The 22175-nt window shown below is 41.6% G+C and overlaps 2 protein-coding genes across 3 annotated transcripts in view; both read right to left on the reverse strand.

Moving 5' to 3' along the window:
• Positions 1–11015: 11015 nt before the first annotated feature.
• Positions 11016–13576, reverse strand: LOC4350287 (probable glutathione peroxidase 2). Of its 2 annotated transcripts, XM_066305490.1 has the most exons (7): positions 13306–13576; positions 12690–12766; positions 12236–12297; positions 12013–12131; positions 11292–11459; positions 11133–11210; positions 11016–11100 (listed from the first exon to the last, which is right to left on the reverse strand). In XM_066305490.1, the coding sequence occupies exons 1-6, from the start codon at positions 13483–13485 to the stop codon at positions 11178–11180; spliced, it is 639 nt and encodes a 212-aa protein (XP_066161587.1). In that variant the 5' UTR covers positions 13486–13576; the 3' UTR covers positions 11016–11100; positions 11133–11177. The 2 variants fall into 2 exon arrangements, with proteins under 2 accessions (XP_066161587.1, XP_015615485.1); XM_015759999.3 differs by having other exon boundaries at positions 11016–11210.
• Positions 13577–16538: 2962 nt separating this feature from the next.
• LOC4350288 (achilleol B synthase-like) overlaps positions 16539–22175 on the reverse strand; it is a 31478-nt gene continuing 25841 nt past the window's right edge. The window contains exons 12-18 of the mRNA NM_001423188.1: positions 21240–21296; positions 19939–19985; positions 19717–19860; positions 19449–19626; positions 17527–17601; positions 17360–17443; positions 16539–16816 (exon numbers count right to left, since the gene is read on the reverse strand). Of these exons, the coding sequence (NP_001410117.1) occupies positions 16700–16816; positions 17360–17443; positions 17527–17601; positions 19449–19626; positions 19717–19860; positions 19939–19985; positions 21240–21296 (702 nt within the window). The 3' untranslated portion in view covers positions 16539–16699. The remainder of the gene's footprint in view (positions 16817–17359; positions 17444–17526; positions 17602–19448; positions 19627–19716; positions 19861–19938; positions 19986–21239; positions 21297–22175) is intronic.

Raw genomic sequence — 22175 nt, forward strand, 5'->3', positions numbered from 1 at the left:
ATAACCACAAAGTGGAGGAGAATCAACATCAACTCAAATGATAAATCAATCGGACGATGTCGAGAATCAGACTTATGTGTGAATAGGCCAAGAACTCAGAATTGACATGATGAATTGGGCCAAAATTTGCAAGTCTATGAAGTGAAGCAACGGAGGAGGCCACCTGCTGATTTTGTGCCAGGTTGGGCCGGCCCCTGGTTCGACCGAACCAGGAGGTTCGGCCGATCCTCCCTCTCCACCGTTGGATGTGGGGTTTGGCAGGGACGGTCCATATATTGTCCTGATAGCTGTTGCGGTGTACTTCAGATATTTCACAACGGTTACAACCGTCATACCTGCCTATAAAAGGACTTCACCTTCTCACTTCACTCACACACCTCAAGCAATAGCTCTCTCATTTCTCTCAAATTTAGATTAGTAGTATCTAGCTGGTGGAATAGGAATAGAGTAGAAATCAGGAGTCCAAAAGTCTTCGGAAGAGTTCGGGTATGGCTCTAGTAGCTTTTCTCTTCTCTTTTGTAAGCTTTGTACTTTTATTAGAATACTCTTCTAAATACATTTATGGTATTGAAATACTTTCCGAGTATATAAGTACCTACATTACATTATTATGTTCATGTTATACTGAATATACGGCTAGCTTATCTGGGAGATGCTTTGGTGCGGGTATAATGTTTGCTTATGTAATTACTCTATGTCATGACGATGATATTAGAGTAATATCTGGTAGTTTAGACGTGGTGTCTAGATTAGGGGATATCATTATTTGGGGTTATATATTACGGATGAGAGGTGGGCTGCTGATGGTGATAGCTCAGTACGGGTATTCCTCCGCGCCGCCGGTATATAATCCTAAGTTAATTCCCTGGGGAGTGTATTCCTCCGTATTTAGCCCCGGTTGTATGATCATGACGGGCTGTCGTAAGGAACTCGGTAGTCAGGGGTGGCTTCTCGAAGTACCAGGAGGGCATCGGATAGAGGGTATTGGCTAGTATATCAGTTAACTAGAATGTATGTATACTATGTATATTAGAAGTATAGGATTAGATTATTTTTCTCTTTTCTATCCACTTAGCTTAGATAATATATTATGAGAATGAGTAGTTAATGCTTGTGTGTCACTCTATCCTTAGATTATCTCATCCCCTGCTTAGAATATGATTATCACAAGTAATATATAAATTATTAGTCGAGTTCTCTCTACATGATCTTCCCACAGGATAAAATAAATACGATACCCTTGGAATTCTCTCGGGTGAAATGCTACAATGGTATATCCGTGTGCTTGCAGATGAACTCTATAACCATAATAAAGCAGAAGATTTATGCGCCATTGCTGGGAATTATATTTCTAGTAATGTCGTTAAGAAATACCAACAATAAGTTTTCATCAGCTGATTGCGCTCATTCCTTAACCGAATCCGCTAAAGAATCTTATCAAATTTTGGTGTTAACACATCCACGATGTAGTGGAAAAGCTGGTAATAAACACTATTCTTTCGTACCCAGCAGTTATACATTGTGGTACGTAGTAAAAGCTACCAGATAGTATACTTACTACCGGCAACAAGCAAGTAAAATATATTATTTGTGCACTGTTGATGCTTGGTATCAATGATTTTTGTTTGTGGCGCATCTACCTGATTTACCATAGTAGGTATTAAACACTGTGGAGTGTATCAAAAGTTACTACTACGTGATGCTGGGACCCACAGTATTACTAACATGGCAAACATACATTATTCTGAGCTGAGAAACATCATTTCACAGAAACAGCGAAAGTTCCTCTGTTGGTCCATTGAAGCATAACTACAAACACGGTGTGCAACAACCAGACACCAAGAGCCCAAAGCGATCTCACATCGTAACCAGCAAAGAAGAGGGACCACACGGCCGCACCACATACTAGCATTCTACAATGGACACTCGAACCACATACCTCGAGTTCACTGGCAGCGGTGGGCATTGGAGGAGCAGCCGGCACCGGTGGTGGCAGCGAAATGCTCTACTCGAGCAAACCTGATGTGGAGAAAATGACCCCAGCAGCCCTTATTAAGCTTTTGTATATAATAGGAATAAGTCCACTCCACGTCCCTCACCTAAATTGCAATACCAAAAATCTTCATCCCCATCATAGCAAAACCATCAACTCATGTTTACATATGGTTGTTTTCACTGACGTGACATCCAAGTCAAAAAAAATTAAATAACATGTGAGGCCCATGAAATACCTTGGTGTTGTTTTTCAAATTTGTTAACACACTTGGATGGTTTTTTAATCTAATTGCTGAGCTATAATGTGGGTCAAACACAATAGAGCTGTAAAAATAATATGGCGGCTGACAATAACATGACCACCAAATTAATAATAAATAGGAAAAAGTATGAATTACCCCTGAACAATTGCGGTCGTCCGATTTACCCCGTTAAACTCCAATACCAGTTATTTTTAACCCTAAACTTTATAAACCGGACGAATTACCCCCCTAAGTCGATCCAGGGCGGTTTTGGTCCTACGTGGACGCATACGTGGCAGTCTAGTCAGCCAAAACAAATAAAAAAGACATGGGACCCACTTGTCAGCCCAACCACTCTTCTTCTCTCCTCCTCTTCATACTGCCTCTATCTCTCTCTTTCTTTATCTCGAGCGCAAGCGCACAGGATGGCACGGGGACAGTGGGCGGTGTGCGGCGCCGCGTGGGGGTGCGCCGACGGTCGGCATGCACGGCGGCGCGCGACCGGAGGCGTCCACGTGTTCCCCTTCGATCTCCCTCCCATTCCCCTCCATCCCTCGTCTTCCCCTCTCCATCTCCTTCCTCTTTCGTCGGCGCTGCGGGGATGGCGCATGCCGTCGTGGTGGTGGCGGCCGCCGCAGTGGATGCCCCGCTGCCCTGCGAGCCGCCGTGCACGCCGACCTCCAGTGGCTCAAGGAGGAGGAGGAGGAGGCGATGGCCTCTGCATGCGGTGGCACGGGGCCCTCGGACCGCGCGGTGACGGCGCCGCGCGGCAGAAGCTCGAAGCAAATCGTCGTGTCAGGACCAGCTGCGACATCCCTCTGCCGCCTCTTCCTAGACCGGCTGCGACATCCCTTCGCCACCGCTCGCCGCCGTCCACCCCCGCCACCCTCGTCCTCCAATCCCCTCCTCGGCGCCGCCCGCCGCCGCTGCCGCGTCCACCCAGCGCTTTGCTGCCACCCCCTGCACAGGACTCGTTGCCTCGTCGCCATTGATGCGGAGCTCGAAAGGGCACCGCCCGCCGCTGTCGCATCCTCCTCACGCGCCGCTGTCCCCTGCGCGTCCTCACGCACCGCCGCTGTCACGCCCTGAAGTTTTCCCCTTCTTCTTTCTTGAAAAATTGTTAAATAAATTGCCTCAAGAAATTGTTTAAATTAACCTAGAGCTAATCCCTAATTAATAAATGCAATTAATAATCGGAAATGGCGTGGTGGAATTTTTCTTGAGTTCCCCATGCCCTAATGCATTAACAAGATTTTTAGTGAAATTTTTAGAGCCCTATAAATAATTTTAACCAAATAAAAATGAGCAAGTGCAATATTTAATCCCGGGGAAAGTCTTTTTCCTTTTTCTTCCTTTTCTTTTCCTTCTTTTTCTTCTTGGGCCGTCGGCCCATTCGCCTCCCGCGCTCGGCCTCCTCTTCGTTGGGCCGGCCCGTGCCCCCTCCTCCTCTCTTCGGAACGCTGAGAGGTGGGGCCCACCTGTCAGGTCATCCCCTACCTCCAGCCGCCCACGCCCCGGCGCCAACCGCCGCCGAAACCGCCACTCCCCACGCCGCCCACCTTCCCCGCCTCCTGCACCCGCACCCCGCACCCACGCCGCCCACCTCCCCCACCTCTTCCCGCTCTCGCGCGCGCCCAAAAATGGGCGGGATTCGAATTCGAATTCACCCCTCTCTCTCCCTCCACTCCCCACGTCGCCGGCAAAATAGGGGCCATCCCCGGCCGTTTCCACCCCTCAAGCGCCCATAAAAACACTCCCCCGAGCCAACTCTCCCTCTTTCCGCTCTCGCCGCACCCTCCCGTGTTCCCTACCGCGCCCGCGCTGATCTCTCCAAGCTCCGCCACTGCCGCGGCTCTCCGACCGCGCGTCACCGCTGCTCCAGCCGCCGCCGCGCCGCGCAATCACCGCCGCTAGCTTCGCTGCCGCGAGAGTTATCTCGGCGGCCGCACGCTTGCCGTGCGCCATCACCGTACCGCTCTCCCCACATGCCGTCGCCTACTACCGCCTCCATCCGCCGCTAGTCCCACCGCCACGCCACTCCGTCGCCACCATCGGCCTCGCGAGGTCGAGGACCGCCTCGTCCATCCCGCGCACCCCGCCGTTCACCGCTAGCCGCCGTCGTTCGCCGTCGTCTTCCTCCCACGCCGGCCAACCCGCGGTGAGAACCCCCTCCCCCTCCTTTCTTCTCCCGCGCCGCCGGTCGTTGCCGATGGCCGCGCGCCGCGGCCACCCTGCCATGGCCGGCCGGCCGGCTTTGTGCCGAGCCGAGCCGTGTCGAGCCATCCCCCGCGCGTCCTCACGCACAGCCGCTGTCACGCCCTGAAGTTTTCCCCTTCTTCTTTCTTGAAAAATTGTTAAATAAATTGCCTCAAGAAATTGTTTAAATTAACCTAGAGCTAATCCCTAATTAATAAATGCAATTAATAATCGGAAATGGCGTGGTGGAATTTTTCTTGAGTTCCCCATGCCCTAATGCATTAACAAGATTTTTTGTGGAATTTTCAGAGCCCTATAAATAATTTTAACCAAATAAAAATGAGCAAGTGCAATATTTAATCCCGGGGAAAGTCTTTTTCCTTTTTCTTCCTTTTCTTTTCCTTCTTTTTCTTCTTGGGTCGTCGGCCCATTCGCCTCCCGCGCTCGGCCTCCTCTTCGTTGGGCCGGCCCATGCCCCCTCCTCCTCCCTTTGGAACACTAAGAGGTGGGGCCCACCTATCAGGTCGTCCCCTACCTCCAGCCGCCCACGCCCCGGCGCAACCTGCCGCCGAAACCGCCACTCCCCACGCCACCCACCTTCCCCGCCTCCCGCACCCGCACCCCGCACCCACGCCGCCCACCTCCAACACATCTTCCCGCTCTCGCGCGCCCAAAAATGGGCGGGATTCGACTTCGAATTCACCCCTCTCTCTCCCTCCACTCCCCACATCGCCGGCAAAATAGGGGCCATCCCCGGCCATTTCCACCCCTCAAGCGCCCATAAAAACACTCCCCCGAGCCAACTCTCCCTCTTTCCGCTCTCGCCGCACCCTCCCGTGTTCCCTACCGCGCCCGCGCTGATCTCGCCAAGCTCCGCCGCTGCCGCGGCTCTCCGACTGCGCGTCGCCGCTGCTCTAGCCGCCGCCGAGCCGCGCAATCGCCGCCGCTAGCTTCGCTGCCGCGAGAGCTATCTCGGCGGACGCACGCTTGCCGTGCGCCATCGCCGTACCGCTCTCCCCACATGCCGCCGCCTACTACCGCCTCCATCCGCTGCTAGCCGCCGCTAGTCCCACCGCCACGCCACTCCGTCGCCACCATCGGCCCCGCGAGGTCGAGGACCGCCTCGTCCATCCCGCGCACCCTGCCGTTCACCGCTAGCCGCCGTCGTTCGCCGTCGTCTTCCTCCCACGCCGGCCAACCCGCGGTGAGAAGCCCCTCCCCCTCCTTTCTTCTCCCGTGTGTGCCGATGCCTTGGCAGCGCCGCCGCCTTCGCGACGGCCGCCGCCGTCTCCCACGCCGCCGGTCGTCGCCGATGGCCGCGCGCCGCCGTCACCCCGCCATGGCCGGCCGGCCGGCTTTGTGCCGAGCCGAGCCGTGCCTCGCCGTGCCCACGCCGTCCGATCGGCCTCCCGGCTGATCTGGACCGTCGGTCCCGTGGACCGGCGGTGGATTACCCAGGTGGTCCCTGTCCACGGTAGACCGGCCGCCCTTTGTGCCACTGACATGCGGGGCCCGCCTACCGAGCCGTCCCCCCTCGCTGCCGTCAGCCCTGGGGATTTATTGCGCAATAATTAATTAAGGCATTTTCTTTATTAGGAAAAACACAGAGAATCTTCTAAAATTCATAACTAATTCATCCAAGCTCCGTTTAAGTCCATTCATGTCTCAGTAAATTCATAAAAATCCCTAGAATCCAATAAAAATGGTTTTGCTTCCTGTTTCAGTAGTCTTATAGTGTGTTTTGCTTGTGTGCTTTGTTTGTCGCGTAGATTTTGGCCGTTTCATCAATCCACGGTTCCTCGAAGATGTTGCTTTGGTCTCATCAGTGCGAGAGCAAGGTAAGTCATGCATTACATTTGATCATATTGTACCCAATTTACAAACATTCTGTATTTCTATTAAATGTTGCATCCTTTTACAACATCATATGGGATGGGTCCTATTACTCAGCCATTTATTGTTTACCCTATGCCATTGATAACTTGGGTATCAAAATGACTAGATGTTGGTTTAGGAAATGCTTAGCCATGCTTAGTTCAACTAGTACACAACTGGGGATCACATTATTACATAGACTTTGACTATTAGCATAGCTTTGGATTGGTGCCACCGCAATGGTGTTAGTTAATTAAAATACACTGAATGGTGGGCCGTGGGTGCATGGTTTTGCTGGTCGCACCCATGGCAGTTAAGGACCGGTTCACGGGAAACCCTGGGAGACTTACCATTCTTACCACAAGCGGGAGTGGGTAACTGCTTGATCTAAAGTATAGCTCGACCCTTTCCTAGGCACCGGTGGCGAGGGTGGGCGTGATGGAGTTGGGTCGGCCAGGGTGTCCGGTTGTCCAGCTGCTGGATTCACCGCGACGCACGAGGGGACTTCCCACTGCCTTTTGAGGGGTGGGGGTGAAACCTTAGCGTGGTGTGGATGGTTAGCGGTGGGTTATGCAAAGGGTCTTGTCACGATTTCCCCCTTTGCAGTATCATGGTGATACTTTGGGGCATGGCGACATGTGTAGAATCGTGTCTTGTGGGTACAGTTGTACACCTTTAGCCAGAGTAAAACTATTCGAATAGTCGTGCCCGCGGTTATGGGCGATCAACTAGATTCACCGTGATTAGTCTCACCCCTAGTTTAGCTTAATGAACTGGTGTACTTCAGGTGGTTGGTTGGGTATGTTGTAACGTGGTGTAGCGTTTGACAGTGAGTGGTTAATATTTACTAATTACTATAATTGTTTTTACTACTTTCAACTACTGCTTTTAAATGCTAGTTTTATGCAAAAGAACCTTTAGCCTCCTTTGGTTATATCCTGCATCGTACCTCCTTTTCTGGTATGACTTGCTGAGTACAGTGGGTAGTACTCAGTCTTACTCTCTTTTCCCCCACACCAGAGCTGAAGATCTTCCTAGTGGGAGCTGTCTTGTTGAAGTTGGTTTCGTCGCTGCTGACAAGGATTGCCTGTGGAGTGGAGTCGCCCCGCTGCAGAAGTCAAGCTTCCAAGTTTAGCTCGCTTTTATCTTTTCTGCTGCATTTGTAATCTTTTATATTTTTGTAAGACGTGGATCTGTATGTCAACAATTGTCGTTTGTGTACCCTGGCTGGTCCTAGATAGGGGTTTAATGCATATTCAGCTTGGAAATTCTAGTTCGTGAATTTATGGGTGTGACAGCCGCCCACCACCCGTCCGCAGCCGCGTGCCAGAGCCCGTCTGCAGCCGCTTGTCCGAGAGAGAGAGGGACTGGGCCACCGGGGAGAGAGAGGGCGCTGAGGAGAGAGAGAGGAACCAGGGGGAGAGAGAGAGGGGGAGGGGGAGATATGACAACTGGGCCCAAGGAGTCCTTTTGCTGACTGGATTAACACGTTAGCGCCACGTGTGCAAGCTTAAATCAAAACCACTCAGAATAGTGTCGAGGGGGGTAAAAGTTTAGGGTGAGCAACGTTTGATTTTTGGGTTCAGGGGGGTATTTCGGTCGACCATGATAGTTCAGGGGAGTAATTCGTACTTTTTCCTGATAAATAATACATAGATGTATTTACTTCATATAGGAAAAATTTTAGTAATTTATTTAATTGATTCTATTCCCTCCATCCACAAAAGTTAGAAAAATTTCACATTTGAGTTTTTTTTCCAAATAAGTTGTTCCTATTTGTAGTCTTTATGCATTCAAGACTTAAATGAGTAGATAAATTAAATGTTTGATTAGAACCCAAGGAGTCATTTAAATACTCATTGGTTGCATGCTTACATTTACTCCTTGATTTTGTAGCATCCAAGATGATTTAATTTTTCTTTGGTCTTGGTGACAAAAGTAATAGGTATAACTTTTGTGGATGGAGGGAGTATGTTTTAATGGGCTAATAAATACATAAGTTATATGCCATAGAGATTAGCGGTGGTTATTTTTAATTATATGTAGGGTGTATATTGTTGAGGATTTGTCAATTTTTTTTTAATTATATGTAGGGTGTATATTGTTGAGGATTTGTCAATTTTTTTTCATTGTTATGTACATGTATTTTTTTTTGTTTGATTTGAATATTGTCACGAGGATGCATTTTTTTATTTTATTTCATGAGATTGCCGACCTAATTTTAGTTATTTGTGTTTATAAAGTGACATACACAGACCTAATCCTATATACTTATAAATCCTATATACTTATATAGTTCATCCCCACTAAGTGTAGTTAATGCTATTTCTCTCTTCTCTCAATAAGCCATATCACCCCAATTATTTCTAGCCTTTGGATGATAGATCTATGGTCCAAATTGTCTCTTCTTTCTTCTCTCTTAAAAACATGCAATCTCAATTATTTTTAGGCTCAAAATTATATCAAATTGTTTTAGTTTTGATAATCAAATTACATCTTATTTATACACATTATGCAACTTAATTTTCCGTAGACGGAACCACATATTGGATCACTCCAGTGCGGCACGAAGCCGCTGACGCTGAGTAGGCTCCTATGCCGCTAGCACGGTGGAGGTTCCGTAGCGCGTCATGAGCACCGGGCAAAGGGACGGTTGAGCGACTCAAGTGAACCGCCCTACCTGACCTTTTTGGGCACAAAGAGCTCCTCCTAATTCACTAATTTGTAGGAAGATAATGGACTTTTGTATTTGAAAAAAGTTTCAGAAGATATGTCTAAAGTAGATGGTGATTGATAGAGCAATTCTTGCTCATAAGTTCCAGTATTAGTACTGTGCCGAACATAAAGCTTGTGGCTGGTAGTAAAACATCGATTTTTCTTTTAAGATAGAGTTCGATCCTCAACTATTTCTCACGATATCTTCTTACGAACACCAAAAGTTGTAGAGCTGGTCGTCTTTCATATCGAGCCATTGAAGCCTTTTCGTGCCATATGTCGCTTAGACTTGACCTTTTCTCCCGCCCCCTAAAATCTTCGGCTCCTCGTTTTTATTCAATTATGAAATTACTCATTTTGGGTCGAAACCGGTGAAATTAAGGGGCATTACTTGAATGCGACTGCAGGAATTTCTTTCCTTAGTAGTTTAGTTAGCACTTTGCCTCTTTGACTCTGAGCAGAGAAGTATTAAGCCGTGGGAAAAATCGAAATGAAATAAATAAAGAATAAAGCAAAAAAAAGTCGAAGATAGAAGAGCCCAGATTTCAAATGAAGAAATAGAAACTCGAAAAAGATCCTTCTGATTCTCAAAGCCCTTGGCTGAAGGCCTGATTGAATAGCAATCTCGTCTGGAACTCCGCGACGGGGTAGTCATCTAGTTTGTATAGTAGTTAGTTGCCGTTCTTCTTTATCGCTTGATAGCATATGGGTTCATTGGGTCTTGGATATTATATGTTACACACAATAATCTCGCCAATATTCTTGACTCAATTATTGGTGGATAGCGGTTTGCCGGTTTATAGGCAGAATTGATATAAGTGTCTGAGTGTGACGTAGAATTGATACATAAGGTAAACCCTATATGGGTCGATTAAACTGGATTTTATACTTTATACTAAGATTAGTTAGATCTAAACTCTAAACATGGGAGAGGAAATGACCGACAAAGAAGCACCCTATTCTTCTTAATTAAGACATATTGATACCATTTTCAAGAACACATCCGATGCCTTCTTTTTATAATGTGTTCACTTTAAATATTAAAAATATAATTATGTCAAAATATTTTTCATGACATATCTAATAAACATTATTTGGACATGTTGATAGTTTAGAACGACGGTAATGTTATTTAGGAACGCTAATTACAATTAAAGTGTTTAGTTTTGCAATATTGTAGGTCGCTAAATATTAAAGATATAATCATGTCAAAATATTTTTCATAACACATTTAATTAAAATTCTTTTGTTTCATAAAAAGATAATATTATTACATTGATATGCCGATATTTTAGAACATAGGTCTTATTTTTGGGAAAGCGCTAATCATAATTAGATTATTTTATTTCGTGATGTTATAGATCTAGTCTAATTATGCATTAGATTATTTTATTTCGTGATGTTTTTTTTCATGTCGTATAATGGGTCAAAATCAATGGTAGATGTTTTCTTCTTTTCTTGGAATTTCATATATTTTCTTTATTTCTTAAAGCACTATGGGGTAGCAGCATTCATTGAAAATTTAATGGACTATTAGTATATACTAATATTTTGTAGAAACGATGATCTATGATTTGTGAAAGTGGTATTTACATTTATGCCACAATACATATTACTCCCTCCGTTTCACAATGTAAAACTTTGTAGCATTGTCCACATTTATATAAATGTTAATAAATCTAGGCACATTTCTACATATGTCTAGATTTTATAAACATTTATATATAAATGTGGGCAATGCTAGAAAATCTTACATTGTGAAACAGAGTGAGTAATTGTTATTATGGGATATTTTTAAGTATACATTTTTTTGGAGGATGGGAGGTTAAAGTTAAAAGGCGAATATTACGCGGTGACAAATATTTGAAACCAGAGAGGTTGGAAGCAGGCTTGTGGCTAGTTGCCTAAAATCTTATCACAGTTTAAATCCTACATTTTGCTTTGGTTAATATTTAATCTAAATACCGACTTTAGAAACTGAACCCTGGTAGGTCACCTGACAACATCGAGATTAATTCCTACTCCAGAATAGTTGTAATGCACAAAGAACATTTTCTGCGTCTAAAAGAAGCAAACCACATTCTTACGAACATAGACAATTTTCAAACAATTATACAACATATGACATACACATATGTGTTCCGTGTTAATAAGTTACGAGGTCCCAAGTAGCTTCTGGATATCATTCTGCATAGGGTACCAAAGGAGTATCAGCTCACAAAGAAGAAAAACAAATAAATACGAATGGCGCTTGATAGAGGGTCAAACCTCAATCTTTAATGGAGAAGTCGTCGGGGCATATCGCTCAACAACCTTGCCATCTTTACCAACGAGAAACTTCGTGAAGTTCCATTTGATGCCATCACCAAGGAATCCACCTTTCTGTGATTTCAAGAACTTGTATAGCGGTGCGGCCTCCTTCCCGTTAACATCAATCTAAGCATTCACAATGCATCAAGTATGTATATTGGAATATAGAAGTATTTGTTTTGACATATATGGAAATATAACAGTATCTGTTCTGAAGTAACTTCAAGTTTTGAGGGAACCAGTTAGTTCACACAACTCAATAATAACTTGATAAGTTACAGTCTTGGTTTGCAATGTAGGGTTATTCTTAAAATCACTTGCCTCTTATATCTTCCGTATGACATAGTGAATTAATTGAATGTTTTACAGAAGAGAGTAATTTATTACATACAAATCTTTTTCACAAAGAAAGCATTCCTGGAAATATGAAATTGATCTAAAAATATTATCTAGAAAGGCATTACAATTGGTCTAGAATTGAGAGGGGGGAAATCCACATTCATCTGTACAGAGCAATGAACATTGAAAACCCATTAATCTAAACAAAGCTATGAACATTAAGTAGACACCTTATTTTTGCACTTAAAATAGTACCAAGTTGTAGGAAAAAAATCAATAACATAGTACAGCAAGAGACTGTTTTACGGAAAGATGGAAGGACTAGGTGAAGCCCACCAACCTTGTCAAAAATAGGAAATTCTGCTTTGAATCTGGTACAAACTGTTTGCTCAATCTCTTCATTGCTGCCAGGCTCTTGACCAGCAAATTGGTTGCACGGAAATGCGAGTATCTCAAGGCCTGAATGCCATTTATAAACAACAGAGTGATAATGAATGTACAAAAGCTACTTTTGAGATAAACTGAATCAGGATTAAACTTCAAAACAGTGGCAATGAGCATACCTTTTTCTTTGTATTTCTCGTACAAGACATTCAACTCCTTGTAATTGGAATTTGTTAAGCCACTACAAAAGAGTAAAGGTGAAGTAATGAAACATAAATGTTCATATAGCCCACACTAGAGGAGAAAACATGACGACATAGCATTTGTCATTACGCAACACTCTGCCTAACACAAATGTATTGGTGAGAAGACCAACAATGGAACAAGTGTGTTGGACTTCAATGACTTTTATGTTCGACAGAATATGCGAGGTCTAAATCCCAATAAACGAGCATATATGTCACAAGCACACATATACCAATCATTGAAAAAGAATTAGTAATTTGACAAGTTCAGCTCAACTTAATGAATTAATTCTTAGATAAACTTCAATTTTCCAATTCATGAGAATCCGAGAGCAATACGTTAGGTCTACCTAAAAACTAAATAAATGAAATCTGATCTGATAAGTACCATTTTGAGGCCACATTAACAATAAGAAGAACCTTCCCCTCATACTCGCTCAGCTTCACATCATTTCCCTTTATATCCTTTGGAAGAACCAAACATCAGCTGACAGGCCGAATCAAAGAAACAGAATACGGAGTAACATAAAGAGTTAAGTAGGAAAGCGTTAATCACTAAGTATGTTCAACTGAAATTTCGCACAGTAATGTTAAACCAATTACTACTAATAACATCGGTAGGATGTGAAAGTCCCTATCAGAACTGACGCCATCTATCCACACTGTGCTATGTTCAGAGAAAAGGTAAACTTCCCATCTAACCTTAATATAGAATAAAGTTCATCTTTACGGTGACAACAACAGAATTAACCTGAAATCCAACGTCCCATCATGGCGACATGATCCAATTCCGCCAAGAATTACAAATATTCCCAACAAAAGGAGCAATCTAGGGTTCCTGGCCAAAGATAAAAACAATCACCCCCCACAACTAAAAGCAACATCTCACTAGACTACATCGCATCGAGCCCCAATCACGGAAAGAACCTCCTCATCCACCCTCTTTCAAGAAACCACGAGACAGTATCAAAAAAGAGAAAAGCGAGACGCCGTAGCATGGCTACCTTGACGGAGATGTCGTGGACGGAGGTGGGCAGGTCGTCGGCCATGCTGGGCGCAGCAGGTGGCGGCGCGCGGAGGGAGAGGAGGGAGACGAGGGCGACGGCGAGCGCGAGGACGGCGAGTGAGGAGGTCCAGATCCGGTTGCCGCCGCCGCTGCTGCTACTTGTAGTTGTAGCCGCCATGGGCGGAGGTCGCAGGGCCGTCGCGATTGCGGAGATGATTAGAGCGAGTGTGAACGCGTGGGGGTGCACGGGCTTCAGTTGGTTGACTGACAAGAGCCACTCAGCTGGGAAGCCGGAACAAAATGTCTTCGTTTTATTGATTTGGAATTTGTAATGAAAGGCGTTGATTTGGAATTTGAAATGAAAGGCCGACGCAGTGACAGCAGCGAGCCGCTGAAGCTTTTTTTTTTTTGGGGTGGGGGTGGGGGGGGGGGGTTATGTGTAGGTCCCTGTAATTCGAGTGAGATTGTCATGGCGCAAAAGCAGATATGGTCCGGTATTCCCTTGTTCCCCGTATTGGTTATGTTCTGGGAGCAATTGGGATGTGGAAATTAGTCATTTTATAAGGTGGATTTATACAAAAGCTTCCTTTTAGTATATCACAAATTAAGTCAAACATAATTAATTGTTCCTACAGGTTAGGCTTGTGGAAATGACGAGTGATAGCATTCAATCAGTAAAGATTCTACGACTTGGGTGTGGAGACAAGTTATAAAGTCCAAAACATTCAATCAGCTTCTATATATTTGCTTTAGTCCATGTTTTTGTCCTTTTTCTTTTCAGAAAAGCTGGAATACTCCCGGTTGAAGAAAAGCAAAACTTTCTGGGCCATTTATATCTTCTCGTACAAAAGTCAAAATCACGTTCCACCTTGAGTCTCTTATGAAACCTCAATTTTATATTTCTTTTAATCATCAGTAACATATCAAATAGATAGCTACGTGTGTGCAAAATTTTATTGTTGGATATATTAGAATCACCTACTAGTAACTGACTAGTCTTCAACTGACCACCGACTAGCGTCTAGGTGAATACTGGTTAGGAATATATTTACGAGTGTATGCATATGATGTGTATACTCTTGTCTTTTCCCATAATCGTGAAATAAATATATTGGCATGTTAAACGGGAATGGATTTAATCCCTCAAAGAGATATCACCTCCTGTGACTTCAATTTAAAATTTTATTTAAGCCTAATTAATCTGTCATTAGCAAATATTTACTATAGCACCACATGGTCAAATCATAGAGCAATTAGATTTAAAAGATTCGTGAACAATTTACACGCAATATGTGTAATTAGTTTTTTATCGTTTATATTTAATACTTCATGCATATGTCCAAACATTCGAAGTCACTTCAAATATATTTTAATCATTTAAATTTTAAAATATATTAGAATATTTTAAAATACCTAATTAATCACTTCAAAGATATTCACCTTGAGTCTCTTATGAAACCTCAATTTTATATTTCTTTTAATCATCAGTAACATATCAAATAGATAGCTACGTGTGTGCAAAATTTTATTGTTGGATATATTAGAATCACCTACTAGTAACTGACTAGTCTTCAACTGACCACCGACTAGCGTCTAGGTGAATACTGGTTAGGAATATATTTACGAGTGTATGCATATGATGTGTATACTCTTGTCTTTTCCCATAATCGTGAAATAAATATATTGGGGGGGGGGCAGCGAAGTCACTTCAGCTGTGACCACGTGCCGATAGAGTACCGTCGGTAGTGAAGCATTGGTGCGTTAACCGTGGGACGTCAGGAGTAGGCGGCAGATGTAAAACCTAGCCCAGTATTGCCGGGCCGGCAACAACGACGTTTTAGGAATCGTTTTTCCTCTTGGGGGCGTTGTCGAGCCGCGCCCTCTCTCTTGGGTGGGCTGTAGGGTGAAAACCTTTGTCTTGGTTCTCCTTGAGATGTCGACAGACGGCGGCGTCAGTGCTCATCATCGCTTTTCTCTCAAGAGGAATCGTTTTTCCTTTTGGGGGCGTTGTCGAGCCGCGCCCTCTCTCTTGGGTGGGCTGTCGGGTGAAAACCTTTGTCTTGGTTCTCCTTGATATGTCGACAGACGGCGGCGTCAGTGCTCATCATCACTTTTCTCCCTCGAGATGTTGTCTAGGAGGCCCCCTAACCAAAACCTCATGAACAACTATGTGTGCTCTTGCTAGACGGATGTCCTCTTGTAGCGGCGCCGTAATCAATGCAAGCTGGCCATGTCGACGGGCCTTGCGGGGGAGAGCTGTTCCATCTTCTTTCTCACCCTCTCCCCTCCAACTCCAAAGGCGTGCATAGAGTTGAACGTGATGCTCGCTGCTAGAATTCAGCGTCGCGTGTGGTCATGGTGCCGCTCCACTCATGTTTCATCTCCCTCGCCCAACCACCTCGCATGTGCGCCACTGAACCCTGCTTCCTGGAGGAGAGACAAGCCTCCGCCTCCACCACTATGCACTTCTAGCTGCTTCTGATTTGTCAATCATGTCTGTATGTTGTTATGTCATTCTCCATTCCTCACTAATTTGATTGCTCACACCATATCTCAATATTATAATTAGGTCCTTCACTGCTCGAGATATTAAACAGCAACATCAACCATAACTATATCTAATGACTGCGGATTTCCGAATCGTTCAGAGCTACATACACACATATGTGTGTGTGTGTCTATATATATATATATATATATATATATATATATATATATATATATATATATATATATATATATATATATATATATAAACACACACTCTCTCTCTCTGATGGCCATTTACAGGAGATGTGGAATGATGGAGAAGTGCCGATCTGCTCGTGCTGCCTATATTCCACACAAGAAACCAAATCACTATATGTAATTCCCTATGGCTTTGGTTGCAGGGTTGCGTCTATTTTCTCTCTGTTATTTCTGCCTTCAGCACATTTTCTTCTCTAATATAGGAACCACAGGATGTGATGAAAGCGGCATTTTTACTTCTAGACTGGGAAACATCATTACATACGTATATATCAAAAGTTAAACTAGTATGAATGAAAACAACACTAAAACTTTTTGAACTACAACTATGAATTAAATGTAGTTATGCGTCATAATTTTGGCAAACTATGAATTCTCTAGTTGTATACAAGACTTCCATCGGACGAATGGTTCTATCAGTAACAAATTATTTATTTCAGAGCTACGTCCTTGGTACAGCACATGTGACTTCGGGTTTGGTGCTTATAAATTTGATATTTTTTAGGGTAACATTGTGTTCATACAATAATCGCCATAACTTGCAATGTACTTTCTATACTGCACTCTTCAATAATTGCACAAATTTGTAGAGAACAAATGTAGTGTGGATTGTCATCACATAAGTATGTGCATGGCTGCCTTCTTCAGTCCTTGCTTGCAACAAGTCGGTGCCAGAATTCTCCGAGAGCCCAAATGGGATATAAGTTGCGGTAGTTCGGGTAATTGAAGTAAAGTGAAGAATTGAAGCATCCAACATGTTCCTTCAATCAAAGCCAAATATAAACAAGTAAGATGGATATTAAGCCAAAAATACTTAAAAACTAGTTTATGAGTTTGTGCTAGCTTTGGCAAAAAAAATCAGCACTGGATGAAACTTTTTGCGAAGCTTACATCTGAAAATTGCTTTTTGTTGGAAAGCCATTTATACATTTTCACATGATCATTCAAGTTGCACAAATATATGAGTTGGGAGCATATTTCAATGCTAGTAATCAATTTAATTGTCGGAAAGTTCAATCAAACTTTTTTTTCATATGCATTTTGTCTTTTGTAAACGATTTGTGCCTACTCTACTTTTCTACTTTCTTATCTAGGACTTCGATATACAAAATTTGTTGTACTTCAATTTTGTTATTTTAATGTGTTTTGTGCTCTCCATCTAGAGAAAAAAAATTAGTGGTGAACACTCTGCAACTCCATTCCTTTTCATTCAACGAACAAATATCTGCTAACTAGACAAATTAAATTGTACAATCCATCTTATAAAAGTGCATTCAGAACATTAATATCATCCCAAAACTTACTTGTTGGGGGAACTCTCCTGTTTCAAGTTGCATGCTAATTAATTGTTTTGCAGCACGATATAATGGTGTTGGATCTCGTTCAATCTATTCATAACATTAATGGTTAAAAAATCACATGAATATGAGAAATTGTTGTGCCAAATCAAACGAACAGTTGACAAACAGACCTGTCCAGAGTAAAGTAAAGCTAACATTGCCAAGGAGGTGTTCACTGCATGAGGACTCCCACTATCAACATAGACCTGTTTGAAATCGTTGTTAAAGTAATGGTAGACATAAATATGAACTCAAACTAAGCACATAAATATATATATATAGTAAAATTAACTGGGGCATTAACTATATATAGCAAAACTATTCGACACTACTTCCCACCTCAGTCAACCCGCCTGCTAACTCCGCCAACCACCCATCTTTTCTCAGCTCTAATCTCGCGGAACTATGTAGTAACACGATGGCCATCGTGCAGTAACCTTCTGTTTGATGTGTTGTAACAACACTCAAATATATTTGAAATATAGTCATGACAGATCTACTTCTGATAAACACTTTTTTGCTACCATGATATATCACATGAGACATATTGTTCTTCAAAGCTTAGCTTTTTTGGAATTTGACTCTGCACAGATAGTAATACTATAGCATTACTTATTAGTACTGCTTGCTGTACGTTACTACAATCCCATCACGATGTTAATGTAAAAGTGTTGTAAAGACAATAAGTTTTGTAGTAGCAACGTGTCTTGCTGCAATTTTTGGGTAATGTGACTGTATAAACATGTGGTAACGTGTATCGGCCAAACAGTAACACTTCTACTTTTGTGCAGTAACAAGTATGTTTAGCATGTGAGATTTTTAATCCATACATTTTTGTTTCGGTTCCTAGTTTACTACAATTTCACCACGATGCTACTACCAAAAGTGCAGTAACATCTTATATCTTCTGCAGTAACGTGACGTGTTACTATACTTCTACAATAAGGTTACTATTGGAACATAGTAACATGTGTTATGAGTTTCATAATAACATATCTATTTTGTTCTACGATGGTAGTGAAAGAGATTAGAATCGATCACCATTTTCCTTTCTCACAAAGTGAGATAAAAAAACAATAATCCTGAAAACAAATAGAATCAATTTATGGATTGGTTAGAGGAACATACTATGAACTATGAGATCATGGGTTCGAATCTTGAATTTACCAATTTATTTTTTATTTTCTAGAAAAGAGAAAAATATAAAAAAGGAGAAGGGAGGGGTGCGGGAGGAGAGAGGGTGATCGAGAAAAGAGAAAAAGCAGAAAGAAAAGGGTAAAGAGAAAAAGCATAAAAGAAAAATAAAAGAAAAGGAAAAGGGAGGGCGATCGAGAGAAGAGAAAAACAGAAGAAAAAAAAGAGAAGGGTGATCGAGAAAAGAGAAAAAGCAGAAAAGAAAAGGAGAAGGGAGGGTGATCGAGAAAAGAGAAAAAGCAGAAGAAAAAAAAGAGAGAAGGGAGGGTGATCGAGAAAAGAGAAAAAGCAGAAAAGAAAAGGAGAAGGGAGGGTGATCGAGAAAAGAGAAAAAGCAGAAGAAAAAAAAAGAGAGAAGGGCGAGAAGAAAAGGAGAAGGGAGGGCGATCGAGAAAAGAGAAAAACAGAAGGAAAAATGGAAGGGAGGAGGGGGCACGAGAGTGGAGAGTGATCGAGAAACAGAAAAAGAAAGGAGGGGCGCAGGAGGGAAGGAGAGGGGGGCACCTGTGAGGGGAGATAATGATCTAGTTTTGTACATATAAAAAGGTTGGTGTACTAAATGTATTCCTTTATATAGTAGTACCGACTGCGTTTTTAATTTAAAGTTGGTCATACCACTCTAACCATTAATTTTTATAACTTATGTAGCATACTAACTTATACAACGTTTAGATAGTTAAACTAACTATGTTACAATGTACTAAACATATTCATTTATATAGTAGTACCGACTGTTTTTTTAATTTAAAGTTGGTCATACCACTCTAACCATTAATTTTAATATAACTATTGCAGCATACTAACTTACATAGTGTTTACATAGTTAAACTAACTAGGTTACAACAAAATTAATATTTACCTCAATTTCACTTGAACTGTAGTGCTCACCCCATCCACCTGCACTAAGCTGCTTTGACAATAGGAACTTGCATCCATTCCTGATAGCTTGGCTGTTCTCATAATTTCTGCCAGCAGCAATTAGTCCTCTTATTGCAAAGAATGCCCCATAGGTAAAGCATATACCCCATGTCCCATACCTATTGTTGAAAGATATACAAATATAATACTTAGTAACCATATAATTCAAAGCGTATTTTGACACACACCTAGCATTGAACTTTGCATACCATGAGCCATCATTTTGTTGTTTGTTCTCAATGAACATTACAGCATTCTTAATACAACTTTCAATTTCTACACCACGGTACCCTGGGTATAACTCTGTAAATGATATTAGACCTTGAATTGCTGATGATGTGCACTCGACATGTCTGCATATTGGCCTTATCTTTGTAGTTAGATTCCAAGGTAAAGGCAAATGGAATTATTATAAGATATTTGACACTTACGGATAATCAACGACAATGTTCCGAAAACTCTCTGAAGGGTTCAGAATCTGTGTTATCAATTACATTCATGTTAGTACATACATAGTCATAGTATGCTAAAATCGAAGGACTCTAAGATAATTTTGAAATCAAAATTACTTGAAGTATATACATATGAAGGATGAGCAAGGATAACATGATCATGATATCATAGTCGAGAAACGCATTTGACCAATCCGTGGAATTTATGGTTTGCTGGTTTAACATTGCATTTTGACAACATAATAGGAGTGTTGATAGATGCAGAAACTCCAATAGCTAGTTATGAAGAATACAATCATGGATTTGCAATTAACAGTGGTAACTTGAAGTAACGGTCATTTGAATCTATTTTGCTAGACCTTAAGTTCATGTTTGTCTATCTTATATGTTGGTGCATGTCAATGTCAAGACATTGAAATTTGAAACTATATTTAATGGTCTGAACATCAAAATCCAGTTTTATTCGTTACAACCAAATAGTGTTTGAAATCTGAAACTGCAGAATGAAAGATCCTTTGAAACAACTAGTGTTTGATTGATTACAACCTCTGTAATTTTTTTGTGTTTTTCCTTTCTTTGTAAACAACCCTTTTGATATATAAAAGTTACACGGCTAGGCAAATTCCAAGAAGTAATTCACCTAAAAAAGAGTCTAGTTTCATACATAGATATTTGTCTCTTACATAAGTTTGCACAATATGATATTTAAAATTACAGTAGTTAAGCTAGTACGATGAGCCTGTACTTATTGTGTATTTGACAAGTAATACCTTGGTCCATTAGTGGAAACGATGCCCATTTTATTGTATATGTTAATTGAATTAGTCCCATATTGAGAGTTAGGTATGTTGGACAACATATAAACACAAGCATTCCAAACATAATACCCCTGGGTTAATCATTTTTCACACCAAGAGATCAATGATGAAAGTGTAAGTGGACTTTTATACATATGTTGGTGCTGGGGTGTTAGCGGTAGTGGAGCTAGAAAGATTTTTATATATTGTCAATTTGCTTATCAATACTAAAATTTAATGGAGTTCTCGCAGCAGAGCCCCGCGCGAGGGGGTGGGGGGGCTGGGTGTTAGTGTGTTACGCATATTGTGATTGTTAATGACGTAAAGACACATTTTGCTTTCCTAATGTTATAAAATGTTTTTTGGTGCATCATTTGCTTTCATGTGTGTTGAGTATTCTTCATTTTTATCTCACGGAAACAATGGAATGTTAATTTATAATAATTTAGGCAATTGTTCAAAATGTAAGCCAAAGATGTGCACCTCTGTCCACGAAGCTGTTCTTGTGCATTCATACGAGGAGAAGGTACCATCTTTGTTCTTTGTGAAACACAAAGAAAAGAAATTATTCAAAAGAGCATGAAAACATCAGTCAAAAAGAAACATTATATTGCTAAGATAATAACTTCACGTGAAATTAACAAAATTTAACATCATATTTACACAACTGTTATTTTGTTTGAGAAAGATAACAAATAACGAAATATATTGACAACTTCAACAACTACTACTTTTGAAGAAGTAATTACCTATCCTTTTTTATTTTATCTTGATTGAATTGTTCTAATTTCTGGTTCTTCTCGAATAGTAAGGATACATCATTGAACTGGCAACATATATTATAATGTGCACTTAATAAAGTTATAATAGAGGATCACTATCGGTGATGTACTATAATTTATTACATGGGAACAATGATTATTATTCAATATATATGTTCAATAATTTTATATTGGTCCATCAATCTCTCCTACAAGCTAGAATCTTGGTATGACTTAAACATAATTGAGCTGTTCAATATCATCGAATCTTCTTATGTTCTTTTTTACTTTATTTCATTTATGCTTTCTCTCAAGGAATTACAATACTTAGTATTAGTGCTCTAGCTATTACTACAGCGTTACCTTTTTCATGATTTTTCCACTATCAAAAAATACTTTGTCACTGAGAGGCCTATACTCAAGAAGAGCTATCTGTTCAGAATTAATGAACACAGTTCGTTGTGCATCAACAAATTCTCATTGAAATTTAGATAAGAGAACACATACATTAGCTAATACTATCACACACGTAAGCTGTAAATTTCTTTTATTGTCTTAAGTCTCTTTTAATTATAGATGACCACAATATTAATAAACTGAAAAACCACATTTCATTTAACATGAATAAAACAGGAAGAATACTCCAATTGTATAGTCA

This window comes from Oryza sativa, chromosome 11 (assembly GCF_034140825.1).
Source record: "Oryza sativa Japonica Group chromosome 11, ASM3414082v1".
NCBI lineage: Eukaryota > Viridiplantae > Streptophyta > Magnoliopsida > Poales > Poaceae > Oryza > Oryza sativa.

Bases quoted from the DNA above. Each gene is read 5' to 3' on its own strand.
- LOC4350287 (XM_066305490.1), bottom strand. From the start codon at position 13,485: ATGGCGGCTACAACTACAAGTAGCAGCAGCGGCGGCGGCAACCGGATC. The intron at 12,767-13,305 runs GTAGCCATGCTA...GTTCTTCCAAAG, and splicing joins TCCACGACATCTCCGTCAAG to GATATAAAGGGAAATGATGT. The intron at 11,460-12,012 runs GTTGGTGGGCTT...GTGAATGCTTAG, and splicing joins AATTTCCTATTTTTGACAAG to ATTGATGTTAACGGGAAGGA.